A 20,476-nucleotide genomic window follows, 5' to 3' on the forward strand; every position below is an offset into this window, starting at 1 on the left:
GTAGGCAAGAACAGTGAGCATAATTGGGAAGGTTAATGCCTGAGCAGAGCTACTGCAAATCTACAATGACAGACTTGGCTATAATGGATTAACATGCTTTTTACTCCCAGTCTTCCCATTACCTGATGAAGTGCTTGTTTAGGCAGCAAGCAACTCATACCATGCTTTAAATGTTGCAGGCAAAGCAATATATAGATGCAGATCTGTAGGCAGTAGAAACAGAACAATTTTCTCCAGGGGGCCTTTCAACACACTAATCTTCTAAGCAAAAAAGATTTACTGAACCCAATTGACAGTGCATGTAAAAAGTGTGCTTTTAAGGCTTGAGAAAATGCAATACTTTAAGACAAGCAACGGCATAGGACACTAGTTATCAGTTTCACAGTAATTAGTGGCATTTAAGTTGTAACTATAGAACCATTTCAGTGCAATGGCACTAACGAATCATTGAGCGTGAACCAGAGCACCAGCTCCCTGCCCATAGCCAAATCCTTTGGGGCCAAAGTTCTTCGCATAACAACCTGCAAGGATAAATAGTAGAGTATCAGTTCAATTCTAGCAGTTGTTTTGGTGAAATAATAAAATCAGGTACTCGAGCAGATTTACAGAACATTTTTTTAAATGAGTTTATATTGTTTTCCAGGGCAAAACTATTCCTTATACCTATAGAGCTGTCACTTCTGAAAGAAGGAAACTGCTATACAAATCCTTTTGGCTGGTGTAAAATAGTTGTCCCTACACCATCCACAGCAATGATTTAAGATTACTTCCTTTGCTGAAAACCTGATACCTTCATTATTCTCCAACTATCACTTAAATTGAGAAACTATTTATCCACTTAAAGAACAGTTGCAGAATAGATTCCTTTGACCTATTGGCCACACCTTCCTGGAATCAAACCATACAACTCTTCACCGGAACAAGCAATTTTTATGCCATTTGCCTTAGCCTCTTACCTTTGCAATAGATTTCACCGTCCTTCTCTGTCAGAGTTGTTGATTCAAGACTTTTCCCACACTTGGCACAGCGAAAGCAGTTTTTGTGCCAAGGCTAGATAGAAAGAGAGCACATTTATTTTAGGCTTCTGTATTGCACCATTAAAAAAATTCCAAATCTTTATTTTCAAAAAAAAGTTGTCTTCTTAGAGTTATCTTGCTATTCATATGAGCTTGATCTATTAGTAAAAAGCACTTAAGTACAAATGTTTGAGAAACTGGATTCAGCTGGCCACTGTCTCAAGACTGCAAATCTCTTCCTCCTCAAAGAGATCTACTTGCTCACCTCTTGTAAGAGAGCAAGCTACCCCACTCTTAACAAGCCAAGTTTTTATCTACAATTAATGAATCTGAAGAATGTCAGTGTTGCTTGGCAAGGTATCTGAAACATTATGCCACCTTACCTTTCCAGCTCCTATTACTTTCTCGGCTGCATACACAGAATCACCACACCTGGAACATTTCTCTGCTCCTCCAAATTTTTGGGCAAACTTTGAAGTATTTGGACTTGTTGTAGGTCGGTGAGAAGGTGCGCTAAAATAAAGTAAAGTTGCCCTCGCGTGAATATCCAATTTCAGTGGAATCCATTATTTATTATTATTAAATTTGTGTCCTGCCCTTCATCCATAGATCAAAGGACGGTTCACAACATAAAAATACAAAATAAAAACACAAAATACATAATAAAAACAACAGGGGGAAACACCACAAACCAATAACCTGGTTTAGATGCATACTAGCCCATAGTTATACTTCTCTATGCTGATTCACTGAACTCTCACAATGCTGTTGTAATGATTTTCCCTCAATTCGCACCTGTAATATGAAAGGTTTTTAAAGACAGCCATGTTCGCAAATTATCCCTTAGTTTGAACAATGGCTAGGTTTACAAATATGCACTGCTAAAAATGTTCTTATTTAAGACTGCCTCACATCAGGATTTTTGCTCTAAAGTTTACTGGAATTTATAAAAACAACTTTTATCAAAAGCCCACATCAATACAGCCTCATTTGTGCCTGAAGTTCTGGCTATGATAAAGACTGCCCTGTATTCTTTAAAATGCAGCCGTTCTACTGATCTGAGTTTCTTTTTGCCTTGTGGCTTGTTTGTCTTTAAAACAAATCCCCTGTCATTTGGGGAGGTGCCCTCACCAGCCAAGTATTCTTATCCATTTAGAGGGCCCTGAAAATCCTACTACAATCAATGAGGTTATGGTGGACTACATCATGGCTTTTCATTTTACAGTGAAGGTGCTCTATAGCCTTGAGAATTATAAATTCATCTGAGGCATAATATCAAGGCTTTGAAGCCTTCACCTGAACAGAATGAATTGCTCAGCATCCAACATGTTGAGACTGTTCAAATGAAATACCAAGCCTTGCTCGCAATTACTACCCGCCCCCAATGCTCCTGGCTTACTGAAGCCACAACTGCTGCTGCTGCACAAGCCAATGTGCACTGGTTTTGATTCAAGAGGAAGCAACTGAAGCTGAGTGCATAAAGAGAGGAGGAAGTGCAAGCAAGCACAATTCTCATTGTGCCCAAACCATGGTTTGGTGTCACAAGTGAATTAGGCATTGGTTTACCCCATTATATATATATTAGGCTGGATATTCATGAGATTCTAAAGTAACATAACATGATTTAAGAGGTGGACCCTTAATTATAAAACACTTGCCAGCAGAGCCTAGCTGCGTCACTTCCATAATAAACAGCTTTCTGAGAAAACTGAATCACTATTACACACAGAGAGCAAACCAGGGTTGACTCATTTCCAGAGATGTTTGTTCCCTGGACAGCTGCTAATAACGAAGGCTTAGTTATATAATCAGAGTGAACTTTACCATTCCACCATTGCTTAGGGACAATACACAATACAGACATGACAAAAGCATGGCTGCAGGCTGTTTCATGTAGGGTCACACAGCCAGCTGCAGTTACAAGTAGCTCAAGTAGAATGCAAGTTACACTTACTTGTCATGCTTGATGCCCAGCCTCTCCCCTCTGTCCATATTAAGAGTGCCTGCTCCTTGGCCATAGCCATAGCCTTTTGGACCATACTTCTTTCCATAGCATGATTTGCAGTAGACCTCTTCGTCATGGATGGCTACTGTTGTGCTGTCTAAGTTTTTCCGGCAGACCACTGGAAAAGAAAGAAAGAAATAATTTACTTCTTCAAAAAACGGATGCCTATTTATTAACAGAAAGGAACATTAAGTGCCAGGGGGGAGGAAGTGCCTCTGGTATTTCTTAAACCTTAGCGGACTACTGGAAAATGAAAAGAGGGGAATGTTTTTGAATTGCTGGATTATATTTTGCTCTGCTGAGGGACTTGTCCCTCCTTCCCATTCTTAATTGTGACATTTACAGAATGGAAGCTTGATGCAGTTTAATTAACAAGGCTACAAAAGAAGCCAGGAACTGAGGTCAGCAATTTTCCCTCCTGCTTTTTTTAAAACCACACAACATGTTTAATTATGCAACAGTTCCCACTTTTACTTTACAAAGTATCCATAACTAGAGGCATTAAAAAAAATAATTAGTGCACCTTCTATGGGTACTCCATTTGAGAGACTTACTGGGAATACTGACCCAACTTAAATCCATGTCCTGAAATACCTTTAGTAACCTATTTCTGCTTTTACAATTTTAAGTTGCTTGTTCTGTTTCCTGGGAATGAGGCCAGAATTTCTCTGTTAATGAGAAAATATGGGCAGTTCTATATGAGCACTCAGCACAACAGAGTCCATGTGCTCTCTACCATTCACATTCAAGAAGTTTACTTCAGGGCAACATGCTTTAGTTAACACCACTACGACTTCAAAATTCAGTATTTTGCATATCACCAGAAACAGGCAGTTCAGAACTCACCTAGTAAGAAAAATATATATATTGATCCATAAGACTGCAAGAGCTTTTGCATTTAATGGTCTGTATCAGGACAAAATGTGACATAACAATAGGTGCACAAATGTATCTCCACTCTATAATTTTTTGCACACTGCAGCCACAGGGGAGTGGCAGTCAAGATCACAGCACAGAGGATTGACACCAGCACTAGCCATTCCTCACGCCCAATGAAAATACAGTACCCACTTTTTAACTGGCATTGCAAAGGTTACGAAGATACAAATGCATTTCTGCTCATGTCTCGTCTGCCCATCACTATTCCACATCAAATGTGAGTCAAGATGCATTGCAGAACTCGATTCTATTGTGTGCGTTTTTGCTTCCTTTTGAAGCAGAGCAGTGCCACAATTTGGGTTTTGACTCCTGTAGTCGAATTGTATAGTGTACAATGTGTTCCATTATTATCTCACAAGACACTGTTTAGTTTCATGAAAAAAGTTGTCCGGAAAAGTCATACCTTCTGACTAGGAGGGCTCTCGCCTTTAATCCTATATTTGTAGAGGCCAAATGAGATAACCAATTCCTTCACAGCTGAATTCTTTATGCATCCTCAGAAACTTATTCCTTCATATTTTCCATGTCTAAGCCTAAACAGGAAGAAGCAATCCTGAACCTAAACTGCAAATAGTTTGAGCTTATTCTGTTACCTTCCCAGCCTTGCTGCTTAGCTCACTGACTTTCTTGCTACCATGAGGTTTGACAGCTGTTATCAACTGCCCTGCTTTTCCTGAAGTGCAGCTACTGAAAATTCCAGGCCCTGCCTCCCCCACCCAAATTGCTTGTTGCTCTTACTAATTTCATGACATGAGCTTGGGTAAACTACAATCCACATTTAATGTCACAACAATATTGCTCTTCTTTGTGGCAGCTGCATCACAAGGCAGTTATTTGATGCAATCCTTTGCTTAGTATCTAATGAACATGCTTTTTAGTACAAAAATGCAATTCTTCAATAAGCTGTTGGCCTGAAACATAATCGCATAGACTCTGCTCATTTAAGACAATCAACAGCCTCCTGTGCCAAAGCCCAACAGAATTTTGGCTCCACTGTGCTGAAATAGAAAATCAACCAGATCATTCAATTAACTTATTTGGTATGGATGAGGAAGAGAGCCAACTAATGAATTCTCACAAAATGATCTTTAAAATGTAAACTACTGGAACAACTTACAGTGTGAAACAGGCATTTTTATGGATTAAACTTGGTATTTTGTTAACATGCTTAATCTTAGAATATAAATTCAGCTCAGAGCCAACTGAAATGGTGGCTTTGATTTGAAGTGACCAACGTGTAGCAAAGTGAAAACCTAAACCAGGCATGGGGGACCTGTGGCCCTCCAGATGTTCTGAGACTACAACTCCATTGACCATGCTTGCTGAGGCCAATAGAAGTTGCAGCCCCCACACAACTGGAGGACCATAACCGGCCAACCACTGACCTAAGCCTTTCATTTGCAAAGATGGTGATATAGCTCAGTCTTGAATCCCGCTAATTCTAGTCCTTTTAATACTCTCAGTACTAGACAGAGCTGGTCCACTTCTCTTCCAAAGAACAGCTAGAGCAGCTTCTTATTGTTTATGTGCTCAGTTATATGAGACATTCAAGTAGGTCCACTTCCTGTGGTGGTAATGCAGTGTCTGAAAATGCTCTCCTGACAAAGACTACTGCATTCCTCTGCTGAAGATACAGTCCTCTCGAGTCATCCTGAGAAGAAAGGAACTCAAGATTGCTCAAGGCAGCATAGATAGTGCTTGGTATTTTACACAGTTTGTTCCTCGAGGCCATAAGATGTCTGTCTTTGGAGCTGAATAGCAAAAATTATGGTCCTGCTGCTCACGACTTGCACTGCCCATTCACTGTTTCAGCTGAAAAAAGTACTTACTACAAAGAAAGCAGCATCTGTGGAAGCTTCTCCCATCACACTGAACTTCTTCTGCATGGTACACTGTTCTGCCACAGGCCCCACACTTGTTGCCACCTCCCCAGTTTGGCATTTTGAGTCTGCAAAAGAGATGCTAGCAATTAGCAACAAGGTAAAGGTTGTGTTTCCATAGCAGGAGCTTTGCTAACATTTGTAGAAAATAACAATAACTTTTCTAGAACAATCTTAATTTTTCCCTCCAACTCCCACTCCACCAGTTTTTGTTTTAAGTTTTATTAAGGATTTTTGTGTGTGTGTTACAAAACAAATGAACAGGGAAGGGTACGTCTATCGTCTCCATTTTCAATTCCTAAGAGTCTTTTTCACAATTCGTTTACATTTAGAGAGAGACACTTTTGTCATAGATATCTTGCTGCTGGGGGGAAGGCGGGGGGGAGAGTTGGGAGTTACAGCCTGGAGTAACTGCAGGCTGAGGTAAGTTTTCATACATTTCTCAAACAGTAAAGCCTTCATACTAGGTTTAAGGGAACAAATCATTTGTCATGCATAGATTTCTTACAACATCGTAAGAGCATTCCATAGATATTCCGTGTAAGAGAATGATTATAGCAATGTGATGAAAGCAGAGTTGGGAGTATCCACTGGAGTGCAGCAATTGTTCCAGACAACTCCATCATGCTCAGAAAGCAGGGGAGTAACCTCACCCTCATTCACACAACTGGAACCAGAAACAGCATGCCCCAGTGCATGTTCTCTCTCATACACACCTATTTTCCAATCAGCAGAGGAAGTGAACATGTGCAGCACCATACCCCACTGGAGGGGTGCAAGGGACAATAGCAAATGGCTCATTCTCCTAAATGTCTCTGGTGCAGTCTCCCTAATCCAACATCAGTAAACTCTTCACAGCTCCCTCTTCCATAGAAGAGAGAAGGATGCAAGCTGGAACCATGAGCAGATCCTGAAGGCTCAAAAGAAAATATATTTTGGGGTGGAAAGGAGCAAGGAACGTTATTAAACTCTACTGACCAAGGACACAGATTAGTTTTGAGAGAAATGCCTCAAAAACACAAAGCCAGTTTCTATCCTCCAGTGGGGGTTAGCACACAACTAGAAAGTGTAAAAAGGAAAACAAATATTTTAAAATATTGCCTGGAGTGGGTATTTGCTTAGAAAGGTGTATCCAAACTTTTAAAATTGGTAAATGGAACATCTCTATGTGGCGAAAAGGTGACCTTTGTTTTCCATTTTAACATGCAGCCCAAGAACAAACAAGGAAAAACTAATAAAAGGTGCTTTTAAAAATCTTTTAATATGCCTGTTGAAACACAAGTTTCTGCTTGCTTAGTGGGGGCGATGTGGGGCAGCGAGAACATCTGTCCCACTAGGTGAGAGACAACTAGAAGAGTCTAAGTCAAGTGAAATCCACATTGGAAGCAGCAATTGCCCCAAGATATCCTGGCCTCAAACTATTGATACTCAATGAAGCTAAACTCCCTCTGAGCTGCTGATAAGGCAATCTTGTTTGCCCGTCTTCCATGGGCCATTAATTTTTGAATGGGAAGTTTTTCAATTTCACTCAACTACAGTCGTACCTTGGTTGTCAAACGGAATCCATTCCAGAAGTCCATTCAACTTCTGAAAACGTTCGAACAACCAAGGCACGGCTTCCGATTGGCTGCAGGAGTTTCCTGCACTCAATCAGAATCTGCGGAAGCCATGTAAGACATTCGGGTTCCAAAGAACGTTCTCAAACCAGAGCACTCCCTTCCGGGTTTGTGGCATTCGGGAGCCAAAATGTTCAAGTTGCAAGGCATTTGGGATCCAAGGTACGACTGTGCTAGATTTTGAAGCTGATTGTGAGGTCTGTTATAATATCATTTTTCCTCTATTAGGAATCTTATTTTATTTAATCATTAATTTAACAACTAACCGGTTTAAATCACCTTTTCTCAAATTAACCTCTCAGTTAGTAAAGTTTCAAGGGGCACAGCATTCCAGTCACCAGAAAATAATGATACCTATCCATACATCCTTATCTAACAGCTCTTTTTGCTGACAAATAGCCCTTTGGACAAACCAGACAATGTAAGACAGAAGTTCACAGATGAAATAGCAACTGCAACCACTTCCGTTGACGCTGATGCTTCAAGAACACATATTGTGTAGCTGAAATACTGGAGCTGCTGCCTTGCAGACAAGGTCGCTCTGATACACAGTTCCGTGTGTGTGTGTTGGGTCGGGTCACATTGTCAACCTGGCCCAACTCCTAATGATTTTGGATAAACAGCGAAAAACAACAGCAGCCAACTCCTTTAAGTGTACAAATAAAAGAATCTTTCTATAAATCACTGCTGTTCTATTAGCTTTTTCAGATAGCTTGAACCCAAGTTCAGCTTAGTCGTTATGGAGAGAGTGACCCAGAAAATCTTACAAAGCAGAGCTGCACAGCTAAGTGACCATTGTATAGAGTAAACCATTCTTGGAATGTAGGAAAAGAAGATTAATGATTAATCCAGATCAGGACATTTTAGTGCATTCCCTACCCAGCGATTACAAGTCTTCTTCTGCATGACCCTAGTAGCTCCATTTTAGGTAGCAACATTAATTTTAACTACTTAGCACATCCCTTTAAGAGTCCTCAAGAGTTTAATACTGCTTTTCCAGGATTTGGCATTATATAATGGTCAAGATGAGGTTGAAACTGTTACTTATGACATATACTATTATTTTGTCATTCTTGGCACCACTGGAATCTAAAATGTCGGGATTCCATTACATTTATCCAAGGGTTTGGCTGCACTACTATGTAGCAGCTGATATCAATCATAGCAAACAGGACCCTAAGACGGATATAAGCTGCATTCCTTTCTCCAGAACTTTGCAGTATAAGATTCCTTCCCACTTTATAGCATCTCCTAAAGAGTAAACCCACTAGGAACTTAATTTTAACTGGGGTTCTGTTGTTCCTTTGTTGGCAACCAACTTTAATGTGTATGTATAAGTTCATTTCCTTCCACTTTGAAGACCACATACTCTAAAGAATTCACCTTGGCACTGGTAACCTCAAGACTGGATTATTGCTATGTGTTCTACGTGGGGCTTCACTTGGTCTAAACCTGGAAGCTGCAGCTGGTGCAGAATGCAGCAGCTAGACTGGGATACCCCATCAACATCACAGATCCTCTGCTGAAGGAGCTGCACTAGCTGCCAAAATGCTACCAGGCACAATTCAAGGTCTTGTTTTTACTATTTAGTGCCCTAAACTTGAAACGAGAATATCTAAGGCATCGTCTTGCCCAAGACACTCCCACCCAGCAACTGTGCTCCTCAGATAGGATACTGCTGAGAATACCATATGTCTGAGACAGAGGTTCAATTAGTCTGCACTGGGCTTTTAGCCCCAACTCTCCGGATTCATTTTTCAGCCACAATCAGACAGGCATGTAGCATCATGATATTTAGGCACCTACTGAATACATTTTTTGTTTAGAAAAGCTTTCCTTGAGGTGTCACCCAGTTATTTAGGAAAGATCAATTCTCCATTTTCATGAAAAAAAATTTTAAGAGTTTGTTGAATTCGTTTTATTGTGCTTCTGTATTTTATTCTGTATTTTACCCTATATGTTGCTTCAATGGTTTTATGCCATAAAGTGGTGTACAAATGTGTACAATAATAGTAACAATAATGGACAAAGAAATGGCAACTGCCTGGTCTGGCTATTTCTCTTTCCCATAAAAACAATTCTCCATGAGTAGGCTGGCCCTGCTTTTGGTACTCATTCCACAAACAAGTCATCAGAACAAGATTGCACTGGGAAACTTTTGCATTTATATTTGCATGCATATAAGCACATGCGGCAAGTGTAGCATCATTTGATGCACAGACGCAGCCTCTCAGAACTGCACAACTGCCATACGATATGTCTGCGCTAATGTAAATACTCATTTTGGTACAGAAGAGGAAATAATGGCGTTGAACCAATTTTATCAACAGATGTCAGGAGAGTTGACTTCTAATAAGCAGCTGAGGGCACTTGGTCAACATTCATTATTAACACCAATATCTGTACTTGGGCTTTATATTCAAGATGAATGTGCTTAATATACATCCAGATTTGGTTTACTATAGTAATTGTTTCCACTTCTGATGTGCCCTCAGCTAGTAATGGCATGCCCATAACATATTTAAGAACACTGCAGTAAACCTTTGCATGATGTGGAGCCAATTGTGCTCTGCAGCATAGAGTTCTAAGCTACCATTCTTCAAATCCTTTCCCTAACAATACAGTGCTTTGATACATCTGTCAAGCAGTATTCAATTAACGCCACCTACCTCGCTGCCTAGCAGTCTCCCTGCCTGAACTGACGGAACTGGTCTCAGAGGCGATGTTGAGGACTCCCAGACTGCTAGTTTTGGAGGACTTCAACATCCATGCCAAGGTGGCTGACTCTGGGGTGGCTGCCATGATGACCATGGGGCTGTCCCAACATGCCATTGGCCACTGCATGTAGCAGGCAACACTCTGGACCTTGTTTTCTCTGCTGGGCAGAAAGAGGGTGCTATTGATATCACAATCCCTTGTCATGGTCACATCACTTCCTGTTGAGATTTAGGCTTCCAGCACCTTTTCCCTTCTTCATAGGCCTAATGTGATGGTCCACCCTTCAGAGGCTGATGGATCCAATGGGTTTCCAGACAGCTCTGGGGAATTTTCTGGCTGCTATGATTTGCACTCCTGTCAAAGTGCTGGCTGATCTCTGGTACATTCAAATGGCTTGGGCTGTTGACATGATCACTCCTGAGTAACCTCTCCTGCTTCGTAGAGCCCTTTTGGCTCCTTAGTATACTTCACAGCTTCAGGCAATGAGACAAGCTGGAAGATAGCTTGAACACAGATGGAGGAAAACTCCAGTCAAATGCAATCTAACACTGGTGTGGACTCATCATCAAACCTACTTAGTTGCAGTGAAGGCAGCAAACTATGCCGCCCACCAGAGCTTTTCCAGATAGTATGGGGCCTTTTATAGTCTGGTCCGAAGGAGGTGGTAGAACAGATGGTAGTTCGCCGTCACTTGTTTGCAAAGCATTTTAAGGATAAAATCACTTGCATCCGCCTGGACCTTGACTCCAATGTTACAACAGGTGAATCTCAAGAGGTGTCCAGAGCACTGTCTAGTTTGGTTATGTTGGATGAGTTTCAGTAAGGATGGATAAGCCACTTGGCTGATAAAAACTAGCAGGGAGGAGACAGCTGACTAGGCCAAGGAGATTATTAATGCTTCCTGGTGAGACAAGGGATCCTTGCCTGCTTGAAGGAGGCAGTGGTAAAAGCAGTCCTCAAAAAACCCTCTCTCACTTTGGAAAATCTAATTACTAGCCAATTGCCAACCTCCTCTTCTTGCAACGCTTTCCCATTTGTGGAATGCTCTCCCCAGGGAGGCTTGGCTGGTACCTTAGCTACGTATTTTTAGCTACCAGGCAAAAGCATTCTTCTTCTCTCCTGTCTTTGGCTAATTAAGCAACCTATGGCTTTTTAAACTGGGCGGGTATTATTTCTGTTTGTCAGTATGTTTTATATTTTTGTGTTTTTATATTGTAAACCACCCTATGATCCTCGGATGAGGGTTGGTACAGGCAGTTAACTAAATAATAAATAATAATACAGGTCTACAAGAAGGCGACACTCACGAACCACTTGCAGGAGAGACTTCGGAAACCACCAAGCAGTCCATCTTGGAACACAACTTGCTCCATTTGAAAAATCTCTCTCTACAGAAGAGATCTATTGTGGATTACAACTCTAGAACTATTCTGAAATTCCTAGTGAGCAGAAAGTGCCTGCTAGTGCAGTTGGATTCAGCAGTACATATGATTTGGGAATAAGAAATCAGCTTTGGCAAAGAGTTTATAGTAGGAGATCTTCAGCAAGTTGGCATTTCTCAGGGCTAAACTAGATGCAACCTTACTTGAACAACTGCAATTAACACGCATATTTAACAGAAAGATAAGTAGCAGCTGCAAGATCAGGACCAAGATTACAGGATGCATTTTTTTTAAAAAAACAACAACCTCGCTTTATGCTGTCATTCTGAGGAATACCTCCCTGTCCTCATGAAGCTACTGTTTTTTTTTTCCACCAAGGAGGAAGCTTCCATTGCTAATTTCAGAAGGGGAAACCAGCATAGCTAGTGGTATTTGAGAGCTTTATTCTCAATGAATTTGTCTTATGTATTTACCATTCCAATGCCAGTTCTCCCAGCTTGGAGGGATATACTATTTGCTGTGCTAGAAAAGAAAGACCCTGTCTAACTCCTTACAGATTCTAGATCTCAGTAATTCTAGTAGTCCCCACACATTTGATTCTGTTTGTCCATACAATATTGTGGTGCTACTATGTCTGTTTTTGTTATTTTAATTTGTGGCATCTAATTTTGCATTGTAAACTGCCTTGAGTGTGACAGAAGGCAAGGTAAAAATGCTTTAAAAAACAACAACAAAATATGTAAATATATTAATTGTTAAACTTTAAAAGTGTTAGAGTAACTTTAAGAGTGCTAATCCAACAGCAACCACAGAGAAGGCATTCTAGGCTAGAAAATAATCTACACTGTTCTACAGGATAGTATCCAGGCTGTTAAACAAGTCTGAAGAATCAGGCATGACAGAGCCAAGGAATTATGCAACTACCTTCAAGGGCCAATGGGATTCAGTTTTCCATTTCCATCCTCCTGACTCTTGCAGTTCATGACAGAACCTGTTTTAGGTGTTGAAGAAATAAAAATCTGTTGCAAAAAAATGGGGAGTCCCCCCCGTAAGCAATTATGGGGTTATAAACCCAAAAGCCATAACTCTTGCATCTATTATCTGTTACAATATTTTGTACCACCGCTCTTCAGTCAAAAAGCAATTTGGCGCTGCTTACAACAATTTCAAACAAAACCCAAAGAAAATGGTTTAAAAGTGTGGAAGAAGGGGTATTGCATGAAGTTTACCAAATCCTTGCAGTGAGGGAGACAGTTATGCATTTTGTCTCTCATAAAAGGGCTTCTTGAAAAGCAGAATACCGTATACTGGCCAAGATTACTACTACAATGGCATATAGCCAATAAACATTTATACATTCTAAATTCTATATATCCAGACACTGGAATAAAAAGTCTCCAGAGTCACCTACTTTAAATGGATTTTGCAGCAATTCTGTTCTACTTCTTATGTCAACAGCTGCACACTCATTTTTAGAAGACTAAAAACCTGCCACTAGCCTATCTTCAACCTGGCAGTAGCTAATTTTGGGGTCAAGACAATTAACAAGCAGGTGACTTGAACTTGCTGTCAGGGCATGTGACTTGCAACTAAATCCCATTACCTACAGCATTTAGCTTTCCACTAAGGGGTTTATGACACGTAGCTGGTCTTTTCCTAATTAATCCATGCCTATTAAAAGAGCCATTTCACAAACTTGGAAAAACAAACTGCCCAAAGATTGTTCAACAGGATCTATAAATGAAGCAGAATACCTACAGCGTAACATGGATATTTACCAAGCAGTAGTTTCTTCCATTATAGATTAGTATGCAGGGCCAACCTGAATAAGCTTTTAAGAATTGGTTTATTAACAGGATAGCAGTCAACTATCCATAGGTAGCTGTATGTCCCCAAGAGACTCTACCCAATGCACGTTAAAGGGAACCCGTTTCCAGACACACTGCTCGCTCACATCACTAGACGTAGCATCATTTAGAAACAAGAAGTGCGCCGAGTAGCTTTCCTGCTTTCTCACCAATAAGCCAAACTTTACAACTGAGCACAGGGAGCTGGGAAACAGAGCAGCTTCCAGGCAAGAGTTAAACAAATTCCTTTAACCTCATTATCTCACCCCACCCGAAGTTCCCACTGAAACTTTTCCAAAAGGTGCTCAGAAGCAGAAGAAAAAGCTGCCATAGGGTTCAATTCTGAAACGTTCACCTTTCCAGAAACACTGGGCCCTGCTGGGCGCTATATGCAAAGCTTTGAGAGAAGCACAGCTTACAGCTGGGTTCACACCCGGCTTCCATGAACTGCGATGGCCGCGCAAAGTGGGGGGAGAAGTGGCAGGAGAAGGGAGAAGATAAAATTGCCTGTGACTAGGGTTAGGACCCGTCCATTCCAAGAGAGCCCACGAAAACACGGGAATACCCTGAACCCAACTCGCTTCTCCGAGCATGTGCAGAGATTTATACTCCTCTTCTTCCTCGCAGAAGAGCAGCAGGAGCATCCACACGCGCGGAGCAACACAGCCGGGCGTCCCAGCTCCAGGGGTCGTGGATATGCCCACCGCCAGGAGATTTCAAGCCGCTTTGGAAGCCCGGTTCCGAAAGAGGTGGCACAAGGTAACCCAGAGGCGCCAGCCCAGCGTGGCCCGCGCCCCCGTTAAAAACCTAGGCAAGCGAAGCGCCCAGCCTGTGCAGAAGGAAGGACGAAGGACTGTGGAGGACGAACACAGAAGGGGAACAAAATCAAGCCAGCCGCTGAGGAAGCGCCGCCGCCGCCGCGTCTTACCTGGGCGCGCGGCCACCAGCTGCTTCGGAAGCTCTTTCTCCCAGGTCTCCCCACCAACTCCGCCACAAGTGCGACAAGCGCGCGCCCCGCAAAAGCCAGCCGGGTTTCCCTTGCAGCTGTTTATAGCGTCCCACAAGGGGGCGGTGCTGCGACGGAGCGTAGCCGGGCAAGCCCCTTCCCTCTGGGCCGCCCTTTCCCTTTCCGCGGCCCGCGAGGCCCCGCCCTGCGCGCTCCAGCGGCCGACGCCTAGGAGCTCGGCGCACCCTTGCCCAAAAGGGCTGCCTTCCCTCGCTCGCTCCCGTTTCGCTTTCACCCGCCCGCGAGCGTCCTGACGGCCCGCAACTGTTCACACGTTCCAGCGGCGCCGCCCATTAGAAATAGGCCTTTGATGTTTTCCCCTTTTACAGTACAGACTTGAGGGGGAGGGCTGAGGAAGCTCGACATGCATTGCTTTCCAAAGCAGAGCCTTTCCTGAAGATCCAGACTTCTCTATATTATAGAGGTCCCCATGAAATTTAAAAAAAATGTATTGTGTCTAGTAGTCGGAATTTGTGGTGGGGGGTGTTTTTCCTGCTGGACAAGGAAAATAAAGCTCTCTTCTCCATTTGAGTGTTGACTGCCCGCTGGAAATAAAGATTCAAATTTGTGGCTCAGCTTGGAATGTCTTTTTTCTTTGGAGAAATATATTGCCTTCTGAGCCCTGCTTGTGGCCTTCCTGAAAGGACCTGGTTGGCCATTGTGGCAAGCACTGTGCTGGACTATTGTTCTTATTATCGTATATTTACGTAACAGTTGAATTGCAAAACAAATGTAACTACATGAGACCTAGGAAGATGCCTTATGGCTTATGCCAAGACAGACCATTGTCCCATTGGGCCAGCTTCGCCTACACTGACTGGCAGCAGCTCTCCAACTTCTCTCGTAGTCCTGTGAAGATGCTTGGGATTGAACCTGAGATCTTCTGCAGGCAAAGTGGATTCTCTACTGAGCCGCAGCCTTTGCCTTTGGTCTGAGATGGCAGATTGTTATGTCCCTGTTTCAGTATAGCAGTGTTCTTTATGCTTGTGCTCTCTAAACAATTTGGACTATAACTTCCCTCACTCCCTGTCAGCTTGACCACAGTTCAAAATCTGGATGGCACCAGGTTGGAAAAGGTTTCTTTAGAGTCTAGCACCCGTTCTGAAAAGCAAGATTTGGGAGACAGAGAAAAAACCTTACACCCCAGAGAGCTACTGCTGACTGAAGTATATATTCCAGGGCAAGGTGGATGTGGACCAATAACGATGCACCAGAAGTGGTGGGCTTTACAAACCCTGTGCTTGGGAAATGCCAGTGTGGTATAGTGGTTAAGAGCAGTGGACTCGTAATCTGGTGAACCGGGTTCGCGTCTCCGCTCCTCCACATGCAGCTGCTGGGTAACCTTGGGCTAGTCACACTTCTTTGAAGTCTCTCAGCCCTACTCACCTCACAGAGTGTTTGTTGTGGGGGAGGAAGGGAAAGGAGAATGTTAGCCACGTTGAGACTCCTTCAGGTAGTGATAAAGCGGGATATCAAATCCAAACTCTTCTTTTTCTTCAAGCACAGCACTTCCAAAGCACCTCACAAACAGCTGGTTGTCAGGTGTTTGAGAAGTGCTCTGCAGCACCAAGCACAGTGCTTTCCAAAGTGCCCAACAATCAGCACTTAGGAAGTAGGGTCTGCAAAGACCCTTTCAACCAAACCACAGGCCCTTACCTGCCCCACACCTGATAGCATATGTCAGGTTTAGGGCAGGTAGGTATGGTTTGGTCAAAATGGCCATGCAAGCTAAATGGAGAGACCCGGTGGGCCACGGGCTGTTCCCCACCTGTAGTTTAGAGGTTGAATTTCCTTAGTTGTAATATCCAAGTTGAGTGTTCATCCAGCCCTTTCAAAAGCATAAAGATAAAAATTGTTGTCCATTCCCCAAGAACAATGCCCTACCATTTTGTGAACATTTTCTTTTTGAAATTTCTATGTAGGCTGGGTCTTTGCACAGCAGCAAATTAATGTAAGAATTAATTGAATAATAAGAATTAGATCAGGAATGTGGCCCCTCCTTCCGTGCCACACACAGTAACACTAGCTGCCCTGCAGCTAGACTTATCTTCTTGATATACTAAAAAGCCCTAATTCAGTCTGTACAACAGAACTTCTGAGGATCAGTCTTTGTATCAGCTGAGTATTTCTAAAGACAAAGCTCTTTTTGTTTTATTTTGTCACACAGGCATAACTTCTGAATAATGCCGCAATAGAAAACTATTATCTTCCGTTGAAGGTAAGTATTTTCATACAAAAATGTAATTGCTCTAAGTGAAGGATTATTATTTATTGGGGGAGGGGGAGTTGAATTGCAGAGACCAAAGTAATCACATTTATATAAACAATGAATGGATTCGTGTATAAAAGGCATATGGATAATAAGGATGAACGCTAATATGCTTTTCACTCTAAATTATTTGTGTGTGTGTGTGTGTTCTATGCAGTTGGGAAGCTGCTGAACAAGCTGTTTTGTTTCCTATTCGTGATACATTTATGGGACATGTACAAAATTAATGGCAGTATTTGAGTATAAATCTCAAGTCAGGGTAAAATCCACATCACTTGTCCTGCTGTGGAAAGATGAAAATATCAAGAACCCTGGTAAATTTATACCTGCAGCCTCTTTGGTTTCCCACCTAGGAGCAACTGTTGCTGGCCTGCCCACTTCCATTGCAGAATTTTGCAGAATAGACCTATTTTCGTAGGATGATGAGTTGCTGGCCATGTACACACTGTACCTTTAAAGCACATCCCCCCCCCCAAAAAAAATAATTCTGGGCACTGTAGCTTACCCTTCACAGAGTTACAATTCCAAGCAACCCTTAACTACAGTGCACATAATCATTTGAGGGAAGTAATGTGTTTTTTATATGCTTTTAAAGCTACAGTGCACACACAGCCACTGAAAGTTACCCCAACCATCTAGCAAAGGGAAGAGGAGCACAATCACTTGCCTTTTTGTGACCACCAGCTTGGTGTGCTCCAGGCACTGTTTGGTGCATCTGTAGCTGTAAGTCAAGTTCCTCAGCTGGTATCACCACAGCTCTAGGCTCAGCGGTCTCCTACTCCTACTCTCAGCTTAAGACCAAGGCCATGGCAAGTAAACATCATAAAAGCCTCTAAATTCTGGGACAGTGCTGTGAAGAAACTCTTGTTTTAATTTCACATCTAGGTGACTAAGAAAAGGCAATGCCTAAAGGTCTCTAGCATGGACACAACCTTGTTAAAACCGAGGCAATTATATGTATTGGAGTAATTTCAAATCTGTTATCGGCTCTGGAGTTCTCCAGGTTGATTTACAAACTTGTTTCAATTAATATGGTGCTCTTTATATCCTAGCATCCATCACACAGAGTACAGTAAAATGCTAAATGTGGCAAAAGAAGACTGGCCAGTAGACTGGGCTAAATAACAATCTTAAAGCTGAATGATTCTGTAGGTAATAAAACTTACCGTATTTTTCGCTCCATAGGACGCACTTTTTCCCTCTTAAAAACTAAGGGGGGAAGTCTGTGCGTCCTATGGCGCGAATGCAGGGGGGAGGCAGGCAGGAAAAGCCCCCAAGAGGCCAGTCAGTCCCTTCTCCCTCCTTGTAGAAAAGCCCGCAGGAGCCGTGCACTCCTTAAAGGGTGCGCGGCTCCTGTGGGCTTTTGCAGGAGCTGGGGGAATTGCCATAGCAGCCTCTCCAGCCGGGGGAGGTTGCGCAAGGCTAAAGAGGAAGCCAAGGCAGCGAGCGGGATGGATCATGCTCGCTGCCTTGGCTTCTTTAGCCACACTTCTTTAGCCGCGCTGGAGAGGTTTAGCTCCCAGCTGGAGAGGTTGCGTGGCTGTAGCCAAGACAGCGAGCGGGATGGATCCCGCTTGCTGTCTTGGCTTCTTTGCTCTTTGGGGCTGGGGGGGGGGGAACCCGGGTTTCCCCCGCAGCCCCGAGAAGCTCTGGGAGAAGCGGACAGGCTGCGCGCAGCTCTTTGGGGCTGGGGAGGGGAAATAATATTTTTTTTCTTGATTTCCCCCTCTAAAAACTAGGTGCGTCTTGTAGTCCGGTGCATCCTATAGAGCGAAAAATATGGTACATCCTCATGAAGAACAGAGCTGCTTGTTAAATGTATTGAGTACAAAGTTAAAGAAAAAATATTTCAGCAACTTAGGAAGCATGTTTAGAGAGATGATATCTTTTTTAAATTCTTTTTTTAAAAAAATTGCCCGTAGTTTAAACTCCACTTGAGATGCTAGTAGGTTTATCTAAGAAGGTGAGAGCAGCATGCAATTTATATGTAATCCTAAATGCAATTAGAGAAACAATGTGTAGTGCAGACCGCAGGTACAGATGCTATCATGGCACCTGGATGTGATAAGCACAGCAAAATAAGGAGGTTATTAAATTAAAGATCTGAGAACCCTGGACGGAACTCTTTGAATAGCTTAGCCCAACACAAGCTCCATTGAAGGAACCTGTTCCATAGAATTTCAATATCTCCAGTAATCATTCGCAGTAGGGAATATAATTTAGGACAAGGTATTTCTCTAAAAAGTTGAGCTTGTTTTATTATATCATTGTAATATTGTACTGTGAAGAATTCTGTTAGCTAAAACAGTGATGAATAACCTTTTGGGTGGGGGAGTCTCCAGGGTGTGACTGTTTTGTGGAAGGTATTCAAGCACATGCTGGAACTTTAGGTGAGTATGGTTGACGTTTATTAAAGGTCTGTGACATCCTAATGCAACAAACCCACTTTGTTGAAAGTGATGGGGAAATGCATTTTTTAAAATGTGGGATGAATGAATTTTATTATTTATACCCTGCACATCTGGCTGGGTTTCCCCAGCCACTCTGGGCAGCTTACAGGATATATAAAAACATTATAAAAACATCAAACATTAAAAAGGAGCATCTCCACTCCCATCATTCAGCTCGGACACTGAGGTCCAGCGCTGAGGGTCTTCTGGCAGTTCCCTCACTGTGAGAAGCGAAGTTACAGGGAACCAGGCAGAGGGCCTTCTTGGTAGTGGCGCCTGTCCTGTGGAACACCCTACCATCAGATGTCAAGGAAATAAACAACTGACTTTTAGAAGACATCTGAAGGCAGCCCTCTTTAGGGAAGTTTTTAATGACTGGTGTTTTAATGTATTTTTAATATTTTGTTGGAAGCCGCCCAGAGTGGCTGGGGAAACCCAGCCAGATGGGCAGGGAATGAATGAATATTATTATTAAAAACCTCCTGATACAGGGCTGCCTTCAGATATCTTCTAAAAGTTGTGTAATTCTTTATCTCCTTGACATCGGAAGGGCGGGGGGAGTTCCACAGGGAGGGCGCCACTACTGAGAAGGCCCTCTGCCTGTTCATTGTCATATAACTGCCCCACAAACGAATTGGAACTGATGTGAAATAAAGACTGGATATAATTTAACCTCTGTGTAAGCTCTGTACAAGCAAACCAGGATGAATGATCAATAAACAGGTTGTCTGGGGAGGACCTTAGTCTAAGACTGCATTAGCTTATAACACTGTTAGAAGCTGGATGCAAGGCAAAAGTCAGCAGCCAGAACTGGGCAGAGCCATCTTTTCTCTCTCTCAACCGTTTTCTCTTGCCTCTCATCCACTCAGCAGGCTTTTGGGGTGGGTATAGATTGCTCTCGTCAGAGGTCTGATTGACTGTTTAGAGAATGGCCCCTCCATCTGTTATAGGCCTCCCCCTGTCCCAATGTTTCTCTGCTTGCTCTTCTCTCCCTCCAGGCTAAAGGTTGCTAGCTCCTGGGCTAAAACTTAATCTCTCTGAAATTGCCCAATTCTGCTGCTGATTTTGATAACTTAGTGCAGTTCAACTAGCTTAAAGAGCTTCAGCCAGATTGTTGTCTGGGGCGAGTTATAGGGAGCATGCAACTCCCTTGTTACCACAGCTCCACAGCCTATCAGTCTGTTTCCAGGCAGAATTCAAAGTGCTGCTGATGACCTATAAAACCCTATAAGGCTTAGGTACAAGCTATCTGAAAAACTGCATTCCCTAATACAAACCTGCCTGGGTTCTGAGATTTATTGGTCCTTCTCTTGGTCCTGCCACCCTCACAGGAATGCTTGGCAGGAAT

General features: G+C 42.7%; 1 protein-coding gene across 2 annotated transcripts; it reads right to left on the reverse strand.

Annotated features, from left to right (window-relative positions):
- On the reverse strand, nt 1-14,518 carry CSRP2 (cysteine and glycine rich protein 2). 2 transcript variants are annotated; one of them, XM_053406024.1, is made up of 6 exons: nt 14,348-14,518; nt 5,790-5,922; nt 2,971-3,139; nt 1,400-1,529; nt 957-1,050; nt 1-521 (listed from the first exon to the last, which is right to left on the reverse strand). In XM_053406024.1, exons 2-6 carry the CDS (start codon nt 5,899-5,901, stop codon nt 445-447), a joined length of 582 nt encoding a protein of 193 aa, XP_053261999.1. In that variant the 5' UTR covers nt 5,902-5,922; nt 14,348-14,518; the 3' UTR covers nt 1-444. The 2 variants fall into 2 exon arrangements, with proteins under 2 accessions (XP_053261999.1, XP_053261998.1); XM_053406023.1 differs by having other exon boundaries at nt 5,790-5,908; nt 14,332-14,516.
- Nucleotides 14,519-20,476: the final 5,958 nt, after the last annotated feature.

Source organism: Podarcis raffonei, chromosome 10 (genome assembly GCF_027172205.1).
Source record: "Podarcis raffonei isolate rPodRaf1 chromosome 10, rPodRaf1.pri, whole genome shotgun sequence".
NCBI classification, from domain to species: Eukaryota; Metazoa; Chordata; class Lepidosauria; order Squamata; family Lacertidae; genus Podarcis; species Podarcis raffonei.

What these genes read in the sequence shown, in the direction of transcription:
- CSRP2 (XM_053406024.1), bottom strand. Translation starts at nt 5,901, where the DNA reads ATGCCAAACTGGGGAGGTGGCAACAAGTGTGGGGCCTGTGGCAGAACA. An exon ending in CAGATGCTGCTTTCTTTGTA is followed by an intron (nt 3,140 to 5,789) that starts GTAAGTACTTTT and finishes TTTCTTTTCCAG; the next exon opens with TGGTCTGCCGGAAAAACTTA. An exon ending in AAGTAATAGGAGCTGGAAAG is followed by an intron (nt 1,051 to 1,399) that starts GTAAGGTGGCAT and finishes CTTTCTATCTAG; the next exon opens with CCTTGGCACAAAAACTGCTT.